This window comes from Mizuhopecten yessoensis, unplaced genomic scaffold (genome assembly GCF_002113885.1).
Source record: "Mizuhopecten yessoensis strain PY_sf001 unplaced genomic scaffold, ASM211388v2 scaffold10591, whole genome shotgun sequence".
In the NCBI taxonomy this organism is placed as follows: domain Eukaryota; kingdom Metazoa; phylum Mollusca; class Bivalvia; order Pectinida; family Pectinidae; genus Mizuhopecten; species Mizuhopecten yessoensis.
This window is the reverse complement of record NW_018408623.1, coordinates 1,815,133-1,834,336: the sequence shown is the minus strand read 5'-3', so window position 1 is coordinate 1,834,336 and position 19,204 is coordinate 1,815,133. Positions and strand designations below refer to the sequence as shown.

Below are 19,204 nucleotides of genomic sequence, written 5' to 3'. Positions count from 1 at the left end.
TGGATACGGTACTAACTTTTTGTATTGAGGAGACTGGATACGGTACTAACTTTTTGTATTGAGGAGACTGGATACGGTACTAACTTTTTGTATTGAGGAGACTGGATACGGTACTAACTTTTTGTATTGAGGAGACTGGATACGGTACTAACTTTTTGTATTGAGGAGACTGGATACGGTACTAACTTTTTGTATTGAGGAGACTGGATACGGTACTAACTTTTTGTATTGAGGAGACTGGATACGGTACTAACTTTTTGTATTGAGGAGACTGGATACGGTACTAACTTTTTGTATTGAGGAGACTGGATACGGTACTAACTTTTTGTATTGAGGAGACTGGATACGGTACTAACTTTTTGTATTGAGGAGACTGGATACGGTACTAACTTTTTGTATTGAGGAGACTGGATACGGTACTAACTTTTTGTATTGAGGAGACTGGATACGGTACTAACTTTTTGTATTGAGGAGACTGGATACGGTACTAACTTTTTGTATTGAGGAGACTGGATACGGTACTAACTTTTTGTATTGAGGAGACTGGATACGGTACTAACTTTTTGTATTGAGGAGACTGGATACGGTACTAACTTTTTGTATTGAGGAGACTGGATACGGTACTAACTTTTTGTATTGAGGAGACTGGATACGGTACTAACTTTTTGTATTGAGGAGACTGGATACGGTACTAACTTTTTGTATTGAGGAGACTGGATACGGTACTAACTTTTTGTATTGAGGAGACTGGATACGGTACTAACTTTTTGTATTGAGGAGACTGGATACGGTACTAACTTTTTGTATTGAGGAGACTGGATACGGTACTAACTTTTTGTATTGAGGAGACTGGATACGGTACTAACTTTTTGTATTGAGGAGACTGGATACGGTACTAACTTTTTGTATTGAGGAGACTGGATACGGTACTAACTTTTTGTATTGAGGAGACTGGATACGGTACTAAGTTTTTGCATTGAGGAGACTGGATACAGAACTAACTTTTAGTATTGTGGAGACTGGATAGAACTAACTTTTAGTATTGAGGAGACTGGATACAGAACTAACTTTTTGTATTGAGGAGACTGGATACGGTACTAACTTTTTGTATTGAGGAGACTGGATACGATACTAACTTTTTGTATTGAGGAGACTGGATACGGTACTAAGTTTTTGTATTGAGGAGACTGGATACAGAACTAACTTTTTGTATTGAGGAGACTGGATACAGTACTAACTTTTTTTTATTGAGGAGACAATTATTAACCAGATTAATATGATATTCAGTCAATAAAATCAATTTAAGGCCAAAAAATATTAATTGTTAGTTTCCAGTTACCCTACCTTACCTTGCCTAAACTTTTTTAGGCCATTACATTTTCAAGGAGTACCATTAAAATCCTGCTCACTATCCTATAGATGCACTGTTAATTCTTTTTGAGAAATATAATCTGTTACCTACCTATACTACCTACCCTAATTTTTTCAGGTAAGCCTCATCCAAATTAACTTGATGCAACTTCAGGAGAATGGACACAGGACATTTATCTACGATGTCACTATCGGATCATATCTGTATAATGCCACAATCTTATCTGAGCTAATATTCAGTCAGTCGACTGACAGTATATCAGATGTATATGTCAACTTACAACATGCATGCAATAATGGAATTATGCAATTCCAAGCCAAGGCATGATAAGTATATGTTGGATAATGAAAACATACAAGGAATAAATACAGTCAAACCTTTATAAGAGACCACCCAAGGTCAAGTGGTCTCTTGATACAGGTTAAGTTCACAAAGAAATCAAAATGGGGAGTATTAAACACACAGGTGGTCTCCTAATTGAGGTGTTTGTACAAGCAGGTTTTCATCTATATCTGTTTTGCTGCTTAAGGAAATATTTAAAATTTCACATTATTATCTAGGTTTATAAGCTTTAGATATAAACAGGTGTCCTACCAGGTAAATGTAGCCGGAGATTTGGACGTGATGATACCCTTGAAGACAGCTACCCCTCCGACAGGTACAGTCTGACTGGCAGCCATGTCTGTAAAGACTGGTGGACATACACGCTCTGTAACATAAAACACAACATAATGTAAACATCCACGTGTCAAATAAAACGGTTGGTTATATAACAAAAGGAGGATCTTATAATCTCTTTCTGATGCCGGGTTCTGGCGAGTCTTGGCAAAGACATTCAAGGCCTTAAATAATATTTGCAGGTCCATCAGATTTTATATACATCCATGAAATATTACATTTTGAAAATAGACAAAAATGATCAGGCCCAAGAATTGTACCTTCGAATGAAAGATGTACATCCTGGTGTATCCGTTTCAATTCAACTAAAAGACATCTCAGTGAAGATTGAAAATAGAGTATGCTATGATCGCTACACTGATGTACTGAAGCTATGTCTCGCTCTCCTTACTAAACTAAGCTTTTTTATGATAATTACTTGTGACCTTGAGGGATGTCTCACTCTTCATACTACACTGTTCAATGATACGTACTTGTGACCTTGAGGGATGTCTCACTCTTCATACTAATCTGTTCAATGATACGTACTTGTGGCCTTGAGGGATGTCTCACTCTTCATACTAATCTGTTCTGTGATACGTACTTGTGACCTTGAGGGATGTCTCGCTCTCCTTACTATAATCTAAGACTTTCTGTGATACATACTTGTGACCTTGAGGAATGTCTCACTCTTCATACTAAACTGTTCTGTGATATGTACATGTGACTTTGAGGAATGTCTCACTCTTCATACTAAACTGTTCTGTGATATGTACTTGTGACCTTGAGGGATGTCTCGCTATCCTTACTAAAATCTTAGACTTTCTATGATACGTACTTGTGACCTTGAGGGATGTCTCACTCTTCATACTACACTGTTCAATGATACGTACTTGTGACTTTGAGGAATGTCTCACTCTTCATACTACACTGTTCAATGATACGTACTTGTGACCTTGAGGGATGTCTCACTCTTCATACTACACTGTTCAATGATACGTACTTGTGACCTTGAGGGATGTCTCACTCTTCATACCACACTGTTCAATGATACATACTTGTGACCTTGAGGGATGTCTCATTCTTCATACTACACTGTTCAATGATACATACTTGTGACCTTGAGGTATGTCTCGCTCTCCTTACTAAAATCTAAGACTTTCTATGAGACGTAGTTGTGACCTTGAGGGATGTCTCACTCTTCATACTAAACTGTTCTGTGATACGTACTTGCGACCTTGAGGGATGTCTCACTCTTCATACTAAACTGTTCTATGATACCAACTTGTGACCTTGAGGAATGTCTCATTCTTCATACTAAACTGTTCTATGATTCGTACTTGCGACCTTGAGCGATGTCTTATTCTTCATACTAATCTGTTCTATGATACCAACTTGTGACCTTGAAGGATGTCTCATTCTTCAAACTAAACTGTTCTGTGATACGTACTTGTGACCTTGAGGGTTGTCTCGCTCTTTTTGCTTCCTATTGCCGAGTCTGCTACACACACATAGGTGCCTGCATCGGACAAACTGATGCTGTTGAAGATCAGATCAGCATGGCCAGTGCTTGGGGTCCATTTCATCTTCATATTGCTTGTCTCCATCAATTTCTCCTTCTTTCCAGCCTTGAACCTGACAAATTATCAATAGCATGACCAGATGAAATAATGTAAAAATATTTTATAATTGTTTCATCAAACAATTTACACTGATATCAAATCCATCAAATCTATCAAAATCTAAGATGGCAGCCATTATTTTACTATTTTCTGACATAGGGTCCCGATCAGGGATAAACTTAGCCCGAATTTTCTCTGGCCCTGACATCAGACTTTGACATATTGACAGATAGATGTCTGGTGTGGGGCCTAATCAAGAAATCGAACTCATGTGGACCAAAAACGGAAAATATTATTCTTGTAAGGAAGATTTTGAGACCGCCTCTTTATTTTGATTAGTCACTCCCATGACCTACAAAATGGCTTTGCTCAGGTGGGAAAAATGGAATGATTGAAAACCGAGAACTCTACTGATGGAATGTAGCAGTTGTTGGTGAATATTAAGGGCCAATTTGGATAAATAAATAACAAATTTATCAATATATATGCGTCATGTCATAGTAGATTTTTGATGTCAGCACCTCTTTGATACAAACCGAGGTTGGAGATGTTTGGTTTAGTAGTGCACTCTGGCCCCACACCAGACATCTATCTGTCAAAATCTGGTGTCAGGGCCAGAGAAAACTCAGGCCAGAATAAACCCACCAACCCCTTTTACCTCTTTTCAGTATATTGCCCCCCCTCCCCTTCTACCGTTCAGGGGTTATCCCTGATGAAATACAACAGTCTTATATGTATCACACCAAATGAAATGTGAAAATATATAATTTAAAATTGGTATATAATGCTAGTAGAGTATCATGTGAACAGTTTGTAAACAAAACACTTGTGTGCTATATACTGTAATTGGTATATTTCATTTGTGGTTTGATATCAAATATTTAAACAAATCAAATATGAAATTTATTACCAAATATATCTGTGTGCAAGACACAGGTTTTAAGATGACACAAGTTCAATTAAAATGTATACAGAGGGACCCCATATTAGATAATTTTTGAACAGATTTCTATGTCATAGAAGATTCAAATTTGAAAAGTTATAAAACATTCTTTTATTTAAGTGAGGATAACACCAGAGTGTCATGTTTGTTAGAAAACAACCAAAGCCACAAAGTTTAACCTAAGAGTCATCTTTAAAATAGAAATCATCATATCAAACACAAACTATAAATAGATGAACCACTTACCAGGACACATCAGGACATGGGTTGCCATCGACAACACAAGCCATTTTGACATTGTTGTCCCCTACAAGGACATTATAAGCCTCATCCAGCTCCTTTGAGAACTTGGGTTTGATTTCCGGCACTGTCGAAAATACCATGGATGTTAGTTACAAATGTAAATCTGATAGTAGTATTTAATATACGTGGAAGTAATTCACATGTTACATATATATCCCTGTGTTTATCATTGTTACTTATGAGATGAGAACATGTGTCTTTTTAAGGCTCCCTGTCCCACTGCACTGTAGTTTTTTCCTATACATGTATATAGTGACCTCACTGAACTTCTGGTTGGATATAACTGTAGCACAATTAAGGCCCAGACATTTCCATTGGTTAGATGGCTCAGTCGGTTAGAGCAAAAGTTTAACAGTCTGAAGTCTTGGGTGCGAATCCCAGTTCTTCATCATTTTTGTCTAAAATGTCCCGCAAGGTATGGTTTTCTTTTCAGAAATGATTTATCAAAGCTATAGTCATGTCGGAAAAAACAGTTTCCAACACCAAGTTACAGTTTTTGGCAGTGGTACGAGGATCCTTAACCCTTTCACCCCTATGTAACTTTAAAAGACTCTACCATGCATTGATATGGATAAGTCCATTATGGTCTACAGTGGTGAAAGTGATAAAGCTGTTCTCACATGTCAGACTATACATTATCTAACAAAAAAGGTAGACATTCAAAATTTTCATAAAATACACCTTATATTCAAGGAACTGCTAGTTCTCAGAAATATTCTAAAAATGGGAAATGATATTTCACACGGCAATAAAATGTAGTACACACTGCAGCTATCCCTAGTAACTTCTTTAATCATTTTAAATAATTATTTTTTATTTTGGAATGCAAAAAGTGAATGTCCATAGTTCAGGACTTACATTTACCAAACATGGGAAAATCAGAAGCACTAAAACATGATATTCAATAAATAATATACATAATTTTCGGTATTTATAAAAACCATGATAATCATTCAAATGTAGATTTTTGATAATTCTATTTACATATTGTATATCAATGATGTAAATCAAAACAAAACATAAAACAACTAAATTTTAACATCTACACGTATATATACCATGCTACGTCGTCAATCAACAGTATTCATTACAACAGAAAAGTCAGACAGTAAACAGCATGTTATACGCAAGAATTAAAGCTTACATAAACAGGTATACAACTGTTTTTGTCATGCTGTAAAAAAGCAACAACTAAGGCAAGTCAATAGCCAGGGTAAGACTATAGTGACGGAGGAAATTTATACCATTACAACATTGCAGCAACAGTAAGATTTTGAGAAACTCTACACGATAAAGGACACAACACCGACTGATACATAAGTTTGAAATGACATGGATACAAAATAGCAGACAGAAATAAACATTAGTATATCACATGATTAAATCATGGCAGCTGATTGGATAGCTACAGGTGATCATCAGTTAGCAACAATATGGCAACTGTTATGGCCATTACTAATCTTTGGCAATTCAAATGTATGTAAAGTACAAACATCATTACTCCCTTCTGCTGAGTTTCTTAGTGATGTAAAGCAAACATAAGACCATAGTGCCCAAATGCCCTTTCTATGTTAAGATCCTGGGGCTAAGTATCAAGGGGTGGAGCAGACTCCTGGGCTGATCCTGGTAGCATGACAATGTTCATCTCTTTATGCCCTGCAAGCATTTAAATGGTTATAAAGAGGGAATATTAACCATTTCCATGTTTAACTCAAGGACTAAATGTGCAAGGGAAGGGCTTGTCCCCTATGCCAATCTTGGTAGCATAATTAATGCCTAGCAATTGTATACCGGTAAATGGTCTAGGGTGGTAATCTTAACTATTTCTATGTTATAACTTAAAGATTTCAGAGCAGAGCAGAACTCAAGGACCAAACCTGGTAACACGATTGTGTTTATTTCTTCATGCCCACCAGTTATTAGAGTTATACAGTGGAGACCAAATTTAATCAAAATCTGCTCAGCCATTCTTGAAAATTTGACAATGGATGGCTGTCCAATAAAAACGACAGACGACATACGCATGCCAATCATGGAATTGGAATACTACAAATATGATGTTGGTTGAGATTCATCTCTTGAAGCACATCAGAGTTGTTCCGATATTGTTGGGCCTACAGCAGGACAGATGGATTGATAAGCTGATTTCAGTTTATCGTCCTTAACTTTGTTGAGGGGGTTATAAACATGACTGGAAATCTCAAAAATGATTTTACAAACTTTAATTGTAAGTATGCCCAGAGTTTAAAACCGTGGTGCTACCAACAACCGTCCATACAGACACACAGCAGCTAACCATGTTACACAGTGACTATTAATTCAAATATTTTATAGATGCATGTGAAATATTCGTCCGAGAATATGTGCATATAATTCTGTCGAAAAAACCCAGTGATAGTTCAATACATGTACATTTGTTATAGTGTACATTAAAAGCGAAAAATCAGCAAATCATTAGCAATACAAATGTTGACAATAAAATTAAAGCACAACAACAAACAAATAGATAGGATTGGAGAAGGGTATACTAAACAGAGGAGGAGAGAGACACTCGTACATACAACCTTTACCACCGACAGAGAATGATCAGACACATTCAAACATGCAACTGTTACCATTGACTATAGTCATTCCCCCACCTTGGTAAAGCGGGCCTGCACGGCTCCTCGCGTCGAACAAAGGTGTTACCGTGTGGTCTGGTGTTTGGAACGGTAGCAATCAAGCAACCATGTAGAAAGCCTCCACGAAAGTGTCCTTTTCATATATTTATTGGTGAGAGAAATTCAGTTTGGGACCATCACACGGAAAGGTCAGATGACATTATGCAGATATAACTACAGCTTTCCATAGAAAATTACGGTACATTCTAAAAAAATCACAATTTTGTCTAATTGCACCCTACTTATTTCAGCAATAAGCTATGTAAAGTGCATTTCAAATACTGAAGTTGTGAAATACTTACATATTCTGTAAATTACATCGTTAGATGTGATTTATAGGGAATTTTTCTGTTGAAAAATTACGGTAAAATATATTTCCTAATAGTGATCACTGGAATAAAATATTAAAACCTGATGATACTCTTGACCTGATGTCAGAGATGGAAAAGGTTATGGGCAAAAACGCTGAAAATTATATCTTTTAATCCATTCTTTGTGAAAATAATAACATTGTTTTTATACACTAACATTTTGAGAGGCTGAACTCAGCCAAAAATCTGAAAATATTAATTTCTGTTATGTATTACGTAGACAATTTGAATTTCCATACAAAACCATGTACAATAACATATTTTTTTCCGTAATTGTAAAATCATTTGGATTAACAGATGGTTCTCAATGACTCTAGCAAGCTCTTTTCCATGTTTGCCTACGAATATTATCATTCTATTCAAGGATATGCAAACACAAAAAGATGATTCAACTTAATACATGTACCGGTAAACATAAATGTCGTACACATAGAAAACAAAAACTATGCTGGACCTATGGCTCTATGAAACAGCACTAGCCAAAAATAAAATCTTAATCATGTGTAAAATGTACCAGTAATTTTCTATAGCAGAGACGAGTCATAGAAAACTGAAGTTTCTGTATAATTTTAGGAAAAAAATGTGATAATTTTAATGACAATAGTTGGGACGTTCCGGGCCGGTACACCTTTGTCGCCGCTTACCTTGGTGGGATGTGATGAATGTCTGATTGGTCGTGGGGGAGATACATTTCTTACTCTTCACGGTTAATTTTGCAACAGACTTCCCCGTGCCAGCAGATGAAACGGCCACACACTCGTAGTTCCCGCTGTCGGCACACGACAATACCTTCAAGGTCAATGTCGCTATGCCTTTTTCGGCATCATATTTTACACTGGTGTTGCCATCTGCTGCTATTTTTTCTCCATTCTTGACCCTGTGTGTGTAATATCAACTGTTAACATAACAGGGGTCAAACTGGGCTATTGTACATGTGCAAGTGTCCTTCTAGTCAGGTGTTCATCAAGTTCAAGGTCACTGTATTTAACTATTACTTTAGAATAACTATTGCCTACATAAATATTTTGGGCATTTCCTACTGAATTACAATAGATATGGGGGTGGGCTTATTATCTGGCATGGGCTACCTGCTGGTAATTGAAGAGTAATTGAAATGTTGACAAAAAGAAGTCATTTTGGAGATGTTTTACTGTGGTTGAGTAAACAACAGTGCTTTACCATGATACTTCTGGACGTGGGTTGCCCTCTACCATACAGGTCAGCACAAAGTTTAACTGTGGTTGAGTAAACAACAGTGCTTTACCATGATACTTCTGGACGTGGGTTGCCCTCTACCATACAGGTCACCACAAAGTTTAACCGTGGTTGAGTTAACAACAGTGCTTTACCATGATACTTCTGGACGAGAGTTGCCCTCTACCGTCCAGGTCAGCACAAAGTTTTACCCTGGTTGAGTTAACAACAGTGCTTTACCATGATACTTCTGGACGAGGGTTGCCCTCTACCGTACAGGTCAGCACAAAGTTTTACTGTGGTTGAGTTAACAACAGTGCTTTACCATGATACTTCTGGACGAGGGTTGCCCTCTACCGTACAGATCAGCACAAAGTTTTACTGTGGTTGAGTTAACAACAGTGCTTTACCATGATACTTCTGGATGAGGGTTGCCCTCTACCGTCCAGGTCAGCACAAAGTTTTACTCTGGTTGAGTTAACAACAGTGCTTTACCATGATACTTCTGGACGAGGGTTGCCCTCTACCATACAGGTCAGCACAAAGTTTTACTGTGGTTGAGTTAACAACAGTGCTTTACCATGATACTTCTGGACGAGGGTTGCCCTCTACCATACAGGTCAGCACAAAGTTTTACTGTGGTTGAGTTAACAACAGTGCTTTACCATGATACTTCTGGACGAGGGTTGCCCTCTACCATACAGGTCAGCACAAAGTTTTACTGTGGTTGAGTTAACAACAGTGCTTTACCATGATACTTCTGGACGAGGGTTGCCCTCTACCATACAGGTCAGCACAAAGTTTTACTGTGGTTGAGTTAACAACAGTGCTTTACCATGATACTTCTGGACGAGGGTTGCCCTCTACCATACAGGTCAGCACAAAGTTTTACTGTGGTTGAGTTAACAACAGTGCTTTACCATGATACTTCTGGACGAGGGTTGCCCTCTACCATACAGGTCAGCACAAAGTTTTACTGTGGTTGAGTTAACAACAGTGCTTTACCATGATACTTCTGGACGAGGGTTGCCCTCTACCGTACAGGTCAGCACAAAGTTTTACTGTGGTTGAGTTAACAACAGTGCTTTACCATGATACTTCTGGACGAGGGTTGCCCTCTACCGTACAGGTCAGCACAAAGTTTTACTGTGGTTGAGTTAACAACAGTGCTTTACCATGATACTTCTGGACGAGGGTTGCCCTCTACCGTACAGGTCAGCACAAAGTTTTACTGTGGTTGAGTTAACAACAGTGCTTTACCATGATACTTCTGGACGAGGGTTGCCCTCTACCGTACAGGTCAGCACAAAGTTTTCATCTCCTTCCTTCTTGTTGTTTTCTTTTTGAAGAGGTGCTGAAAATGTTGGTTTCTTTTCTGGCTCTGAAGCTAAAATATATATGCACGCTTGAGTATATAATCTCAAAATGAAGAACAATACTTTTTGTTAAAGCAATGGATGAAATACAAAAATGAGGAATATGACTTTAACACAAATATAACATGGTGGAAAAGTTTTGATTGTTCATACGATCATATTCTCCTTCTCAATTTCCCTTTGACTCAGTTGGTGGATTGGCGGACTCGAAAGTTGGGAATCAATGGTTCATTCTCTTGTTTAGGTAGAAACATTACCCTGTACAGGTATTATATGAACAGCATATGATCTTTAAGCACTTTAGTCTAATACCAGTAGTTATACTCACTCTTGACAACAATGGCTGTGCTGGATGTCGTTTTACCAATGGTTGAGGTCGCCACGCACTCATATTTCCCAGAATCCTTCACGCTTACGCCTTTGAAAATCAAGCTGGCTGATCCAGTCTCAGCGTTCCAGTCAAATGAGATGTTTCCTCCAGCCTCCAATGGTTTCCCATCCTTTACCCTTGACACATATAAAGCAGAGAGATGGCTAAACATTCATACAAAGAAGAAGACAGAATACAAACATGTCTTATTATAATAATAGATATATTAAGTCATTCTTATTCATTTTCCTATCTATAAAACATAACGGACTTGGAAGTTTGGTATCGCTGGTTCGATCCCCGCGGAAGCACACTTAACTCTCTTTCCTTTTACAGTACTTTATAAAAGTTTCATGAAACTACATTGATAAAGTTGTTTTTAGAAAATCTACATTTTGTTATTGAATAATTGTTAAAAAGATGGCTGCTCTTATTTCTAATTTAGTAGAATTCGACCCTTGTTGACAGTGAACCTACAGAGCTGTACATGTTTGAGCCTTGGTGAGCTGGTTGTCTGTGGTTCAACTCATGGTGTCAGGGACACCTTGTGTCTGAACTCTGAACAGGGTCTTAAAATGATTGAGTGCTAATAGGTTTTTGTATGAAATATAATGAAATGCAGAGTAATTGGAAAGATGCTTTTGGGAAAAATGTCATTGTGGTTTTCCAACATCATGCAACCAATTGATGTCGCCAGAATGCTATTATTGTGTCTAATAAGGCAAAGCAGTTGGGTTACCATGACACCTCTGGCACAGGGTTCCCGTCGACCTTGAAGGTGAGTGTGATGGGCTCTTTGGTCTCCGTCAGGTTGTACTCTCTGTCTAAAGGCTTCACAACAGCTGGCTTCTTTTCAGGTTCTACAACGTAACACATTATAATGCATTAAATCTAGAACGTATCACATTGTAATGCATTAAATCTACAACGTATCACATTGTAATGCATTAAATCTAGAACGTATCACATTGTAATGCATTAAATCTACAACGTAACACATTGTAATGCATTAAATCTTTCATCATAGTCTTTAAACTATTTATCAGTAAATATTAAGGTAAAAAATAGAAAACAAAATTAAATCCAAATTCCACAGAAATCAATGTTTCGCCTGCCTAATCCGGAAGTAATGTGAATTTTTAGATTGATATTATAAGTATATATGTACAAAGTTTCATAAAATCAAAGAATTCCCTCATAGAAACCATTTGTGCAAATTACAACAATGGTGTCGACAGAGTAATCCTAAATGTCACATTGTTGCAAGGAATTTTGTGTCGTACCTGGTATATTACAATACAAAATGTCTGAACTATCTTGGAATCAAGACATGATGACTCAATGAGGTAAAGAACCACTCATCAACTCAAATTTAAGTCAAAGAAAAATATCAATGAGGTAAGCATCCCCCCTCTACTCAACTCAAAATAGAGTCAATGAGGTGATGAACCATCCATATACTTAAAATAAAGTCGATAAGGCAACAAATCAATAATCAATTCCAAATGAATTCTATCACTATATAGAAAATTGAATGCATTTCTAATTAAAATGTTCTCTTCAGAAGAAATATCAAAATCAATATTTTGTAAACATATCTTAATCAATACTTACTTATTTGTTGTCCGAGAAAGCAATACTGAGACAATGGGTGTATGCTAAGTATGTGTAATTGCGATATACAAGAGACGCCCATATACGTACCAACATTTTTATTTTTGAACCACACTGATTCAATTCACAATGTTATTGTAATATAATTACTAATCATTGAACATCTGTTCTCTATGGAACTGTGCAGCTCTCTGTAATGGACTCGCAAAAAATACTCAGAAATCATGTTATTAATATGTTTAACCAACTATATGTACTACATTATAATTGAGCTGACAGCAGAGGAAATTGTACAATTTTATCAGAATAAATCTGTGTATCTGTGTGTATCTGTGTATAAAGTTAAAGTTACAAGTTAAGTATATTGTACATGAATGGTAGGTTTGTAGCCTAGTGAAAGAGGTCAATAAGTGTTTGTGTTCCAGCAAGTGGTTCAAAATGAAACTGTTACTGTAATGAAATAGGCGAATCCTCAGCAATATGGTGAACCACCCGTCACTCAAACAACATGGTTTGAATGTCGTCGTACTCACTTTTCACCTTGAGAGTGGTAGAAGTGCTAGTACTACCCAGTGGTGACGAGGCCATACACTGGTAGTCACCAGAGTCAGGACACGTTGGCTGCTTGAACACCAGGGCGGCGCTACCAGTGATGACATCCCATTCTATTTTGATGCTACCACTCGATTTAATTTCCTTCCCGCCTTTTGACCTAGTTTTACGGTACAAAGGTTTTTACTTGCTGGCAATCTCAAGAATGTATTATCAACTGATATATGTCATAACATTTCATTTATGTTTTCAAGATTTGAATTCAATAAGAAGAAAAACATTAAACTCAACATTATTTTACCAATCATATCGTACTTCTATTATAACAAAAAAATCCAAATTAATATCATTAAAACTCATACAGCATCAAATACACAGAAACCAGAAATATGTCAGAAAATTGGAAAAAGTACAAATTAAAGACAAAATCTATGAAACATAACAGGAAATCGGACAGGAAACAAACAAGAGGCCCAGAGAGCCTGTATCACTCACCTGGATACCTAAGCAATCATGGCAAACTATTCTCCAAATGAGATCAAAGGAATATGCCAGGCCACAAGGCCAATCCTTGTAGCATAGCTATATTAGATTTTTCATGCCCAGCAATTTTATGTATGGTTATGGGGTGGGGATCTCAACTGTTTCCAAGATTTGACTCAGAAACTAGGTCCCTAGAGTTGTGGCCAGAACCCAGGATCGATTCTAATATCATGACTGCATTTGTCTCTTTTTGCCAAGCATTTGTATATATAGTTTTGGGGTGGGGATCTCAACCATTTCAAAGTTATGACCCAGGGGCCAAGTCTGCAAGGGTGGGGCAGACCCTGGGATCAATTCTAATATCATGACTGCATTCGTCTCTTTATGCCCAACAATTGTATATATAGTTTTGGTGTGGGGATATTAACCATTTCAAAGTTATGACCCAGGGGTTAAGTCTCCAAGGGTGGGGCAGTCCCCAAGACCAACCTGGAAGCATATGTGCAATCATCTCTTTATACTCAGCAACTGTATATATACGGTTATAGGGTGGGGCTCTCAACTGTTTCCATGCTGTGACTAAGAAACTAGGTCCCTAGGGGTCGGTCAGACCCCAGGGTCTAATCTGATATCATGATTGCATTCGTCTCTTTATGCCCAGCATTTGTATATATAGTTTTGGGGTGGGGATCTCAATCGTTTTAAAGTTATGGCCCAGGGACTATGTCTCCAAGGGTGGGGCCAGACCCTAGGGACATCCTGGAAGCAAATGTGCATTCTTCTCTTTATACTCAGCAATTGTATATATGGTTATATGGTGGGGATCTCGACCATTTCCAAGTAATACAATTTATTGGCCCCACCCCTTAGCCCGGGGGGTCAGCCCCACCATTTGTACAATTTTGAATCCCTGCCTCCCATTAATACTTCCGACCCAATATGATCAATATTCATGGCATAGTTCTGCAGAAGAAGTCGTTTATAGCAATATAACCAAATTGCCCCCTTTTGGCCCCGCCCCTAAGCCCCCTGGGGGGTCAGCCCCACCATTTGTACAATTTTGAATCCCTGCCTCCCATTAATACTTCGGACCCAATATGATCAATATTCATGGCATAGTTCTGCAGAAGAAGTTGTTTATAGCAATATAACCAAATTGCCCCCTTTTGGCCCCGCCCCTAAGCCCCCTGGGGGGTCAGCCCCACCATTTGTACAATTTTGAATCCCTTCCTCCCATTAATACTTCCGACCCAATATGATCAATATTCATGGCATAGTTCTGCAGAAGAAGTCGTTTATAGCAATATAACCAAATTGCCCCCTTTTGGCCCCGCCCCTAAGCCCCCTGGGGAGTCAGCCCCCCCATTTGTACAATTTTTAATCACCACCACCTAGGGATGCTTCCAGGCAAATATGGTTGATATCCACTTTTAAGTTCCAGAGAAGAAGTCGCTTAAAGCAGTATAGACAAATACCCTTTTTGGCCCTGCCCCTCAGCCCCCTGGGGGGTTAGCCACACCATTTGTACAATTTTAAATCCCTGCCTCCAAGGAATGCTTTTGATCAAATATGATTGATATCCAGTGCACAGTTCTACAGAAGAAGTCGTTTGAAGCAATATAGCCAAATTGCCCCCTTTTGGCCCCGCCCCTAAGCCCCCTGGGGAGTCAGCCCCCCCATTTGTACAATTTTTAATCACCACCACCTAGGGATGCTTCCAGTCAAATATGGTTGATATCAACTTCTTAGTTCCAGAGAATAAGTCGCTTAAAGCAATATAGGTAAATTGACCCCTTTTGGCCCCGCCCCTCAGGCCTCTTGGGGGTCAGCCCTACCATTTGTACAATTTTGAATCCCCACCACCTAGGGATGCTTCCAGTCAAATTTAGTTTAATCCAACCAGTGGTTAAGAAGAAGAAGTCGTTTACGGATGTACGGACGGACGACGGGCGCCTTCAGACCAGGAGAGCTAATAAATCATCTCTCAACTAAATCACATGGCTTCGTAAAACATCCATTGGTGAAGCTTCATTGCATACAAAAAGGTGAACAATGAATAATTAAACACAGAACAAAGGGAAAAAGAAAGGAAACCCGGCAAAAAGAACTGTAACAACAGAAATTGTTTTCTCAAAACAGAGATATGTAATGGTAAAAACTGCAGTGCACACAAGTTTATAACGATAAAAGCAAATAGTAAGCAAATAAAGCAAATATAGCAAAGCATTAAAGTAACGTTTTGAATACATTTGCATGTACAGAAAAAGAAACTGTAGAAGTAAGCAGAGCCACTACAAGCAGGTAATTATATATAAGCCGAGATTAACATGTACGTGTCACAAGGTACACATATCATACCAGGACACCTCCGGGCTAGGTTTTCCCGTCACCGTACAAACAAGGCGGACATTCTTGTCACCCGCTTTACATGTGTAAATCTTCTCCAGTGGCTTTGTGACGGTAGGTCGTTCTGAAATGAATACCCAAGGGACCTGTCAAACAGTGACTGAGGGACCTAGCTTTCATTCCTAATGCGACCATCATTGGTCTTTTTTCTCCTGTTCAATTGTCAGGGTATTTTCATGCTTGCAATGACATTCCGTAGAGGTCAAAAGTGTTAGGTCAACGGATTTTATTTCTTTTGACAAAAAATAAGTTGTAACATTTGTCTTCAAATAAATGTTATAATACTGGGCAATGCTTCAGTATGGCAGCATCTCATCTGTTAAAGTCGCTAGCAGGGTCTTTTTAATATCAAAAGAATTTAATCGATGATGTTCACTTTCTTTAGCAGTGCTATTGTTTTTTCTTCCACGGAGTAAATGTGGTGATGTGTATACTTTCTTTGTTTATATTTCATATATAGGTTTGTATATCTATATGGGACACTAGATCACGTACTGTGAGGGTGTCTAATCCATTCACCCGAAAGTCACATTTGAACCTTACCAAATCAAAGACTGGGCAAGTCAAGTTTAAAACTGAAGGGGTGAATGATTTAATTATAACAATATTCTGGGAAATTTCAAGCTGCAGTGCCTAGTTTCTCACTCACCCCCAACTTAGTTGTAAAACTACAAAAAACGTGAACTTACTATTGATATTAAGTGTCGTGTGAGAGTTTGTGGTACCCATAGGTGATGTGGCCACACACTGGTAGTCACCAGAATCTTCACACGTTGGCTGTTTAAACACCAGGGCGGCGCTACCAGTATCTGGATCCCACTCCATAGCAACATTGTTGCCAGGAGTAACCTCCTTCCCATCTTTTAACCTTGTATAAGCAGAAGGGACCGTCATTTTCATTTAAAAAGTTTGGAATAATGAATCTATTTTTCTTTTTATTGAATTATTTCTGCTACAAATTGTTTTACAACTTAATTCGGACACAAGCCTGGAACACCTTTATGATAAAGTACTATGATGAACGATAACTACTGAAAGTTGATCAGAAAAAAGACAAATACAAAATGTACAAAAGTTACAGAGAAAGAAGATTAATGATCAACTGTATCCAGTGTGGGATGAAAAGGTTGAAAAATCTTGGCAGTTTTTGTTGATTCTATGCAGTAACTCGTAACAGAAAACTCCATTATCAAACACCACCATGCTCAACATGTACCAACACTCAATCTAGCTACAGACAACTACAGACAACTACAGACAGCTACAGACAACTACAGACAACTACAGACAACAGTCAACGTAATACAGGCAGATCATATAAGGTAAAGAGTATCTGCACCAATTATAATCACAATTATTCCCCCTTTTATGCGGCAGATGAATAAACAAACAATTTTCTCTAGCTTAGAGTTACTTCCCTTGACAGGGAGTTCATCTCTCATTTTTATGCTATGTAATTCTTTTTCCTTGATAGCAACATTGGTAAAGTGTAGGTTAGGCATATGTTCTGAATTAGGCCCCTGTTGTTTTTGTTTTCCTTTTGTTTTCTGCCTTTTTATTTTCAAAAACACAGATTTCGAACATCACAACTTTGTAAAATGCAATGCAAGATGTGATTTTTTTTTAAATATTTCCAGGGAAAAGGACACTTAAATGAATATTTCATGATAGTGACAATGGTAATTATGATACACTGTTTATTATAACTTTTTAGTACTCTTTACCTTCACACATGTAGCACCAGACAAGTTAACAAATAATTACAGGTGACACCATTCATACACAGACAACACTGATACAGGCCATCATACATACTATTATTGGTTCCATCATATAAAAATAATAATAATAATAATTTGAGGTTCTTATATACTGCTTTATCACAACCTAGTTGCTAGTTAGTAGGTTGTCTCAAAGCGGTTCACAAATTATTATCGGTGGTTGTAGGGCTTTTGCAGCCAGCCAATATCTTTCTGAACTCCCCGGGGAGCATATAGCTGGTGCTGCTATTTAGATGCTCACAGCTAGCAATCTACAATTCTAGCACTGCTCAACCACATACTCATTTACAGCTGATTAGACCGGAAGAAGTAAAGTATCTTGTCCAAGGATACAACACAGTGCCGTGACGTGACTCGAACCCGCAACCCTTCGGTCACGAGCCCGGCATCCTACCACTAGACTACCATGCCTCCAACTCATTACATTGTTGAAGAGATCAATAACATACAGATAGGGCAGATCCAGATGGTTTCTTAGTAGGTATTATCAGGTTAATCCCCACATAGTGGCTACAGCTACAGAAAACAGGCATAATCTGACAAACATCAAAGATTAACAGAGGCTGTTGTACTTTGTTAAAACAGCAATGGCTTCCAGAAACAATTCATTTGACAAGAGCAAAAGCTACCAGAAACTGGCCTACTTTGTTAAACAGCAAAAGCTACCAGAAACTGGCCTACTTTGTTAAACAGCAAAAGCTACCAGAAACTGGCCTACTTTGTTAAACAGCAAAAGCTACCAGAAACTGGCCTACTTTGTTAAACAGCAAAAGCTACCAGAAACTGGCCTACTTTGTTAAACAGCAAAAGCTACCAGAAACTGGCCTACTTTGTTAAACAGCAAAAGCTACCAGAAACTGGCCTACTTTGTTAAACAGCAAAAGCTACCAGAAACTGGCCTACTTTGTTAAACAGCAAAAGCTACCAGAAACTGGCCTACTTTGTTAAACAGCAAAAGCTACCAGAAACTGGCCTACTTTGTTAAACAGCAAAAGCTACCAGAAACTGGCCTACTTTGTTAAACAGCAAAAGCTACCAGAAACTGGCCTACTTTGTTAAACAGTTACAACTTTGAAGGCATAACTACATCCAGGCATAAGTTGACATGCCACAACAATGAAGCAAGCATACACTGACAACATCCAGGCATACATTGACATGATTTGGAAACCTAACATCTATATAGAAGGAGCAGGTATAATTGACTATCTACATCTATGAACAAGCACCAGACATAATATATTTGACAGACAACATCTATGTACACAACTTGACATGTATATTACCAGGTTATTTGGGGAGTAGGATTTCCCTCCACCTCACATACAAGGCGGACAACCTCGCCCCCCTCTGTCGAGTTGTAGGCACTGTCCAATGGCCTTACAACACCTGGTGCCTTTGTTTTCTCTGTAAAGGAATTCAGGTACTCTTCATCATTATGTCTCCAACATAAACCAAACCATAGGTTGTGTTTTTAGAAAGTACGTCTTACAATGGTAT

At 38.1% G+C, this 19,204-nt stretch overlaps 1 protein-coding gene across 14 annotated transcripts in view; it reads right to left on the bottom strand.

Moving 5' to 3' along the window:
• The window catches only part of LOC110461237 (hemicentin-1-like), a 56,803-nt gene that overhangs the window by 22,162 nt on the left and 15,437 nt on the right, over positions 1 to 19,204 (bottom strand). For 12 of the 14 annotated variants that reach the window (XR_002464100.1, XR_002464102.1, XR_002464112.1 and 9 more), the window contains 11 exons: positions 18,991 to 19,111; positions 16,613 to 16,791; positions 15,876 to 15,987; positions 13,016 to 13,194; positions 11,608 to 11,728; positions 10,827 to 11,005; positions 10,383 to 10,509; positions 8,627 to 8,805; positions 4,841 to 4,961; positions 3,480 to 3,664; positions 1,967 to 2,081 (listed from right to left, as the gene is read on the bottom strand). Coding sequence is in view for 2 of the 14 variants with exons in the window: in XM_021514628.1 (XP_021370303.1) it covers positions 1,967 to 2,081; positions 3,480 to 3,664; positions 4,841 to 4,961; positions 8,627 to 8,805; positions 10,383 to 10,509; positions 10,827 to 11,005; positions 11,608 to 11,728; positions 13,016 to 13,194; positions 15,876 to 15,987; positions 16,613 to 16,791; positions 18,991 to 19,111 (1,618 nt within the window). In the remaining 12 variants the exon portion in view is untranslated. The remainder of the gene's footprint in view (positions 1 to 1,966; positions 2,082 to 3,479; positions 3,665 to 4,840; positions 4,962 to 8,626; positions 8,806 to 10,382; positions 10,510 to 10,826; positions 11,006 to 11,607; positions 11,729 to 13,015; positions 13,195 to 15,875; positions 15,988 to 16,612; positions 16,792 to 18,990; positions 19,112 to 19,204) is intronic. The other 2 variants (XR_002464101.1, XR_002464109.1) reach the window with 2 other exon arrangements.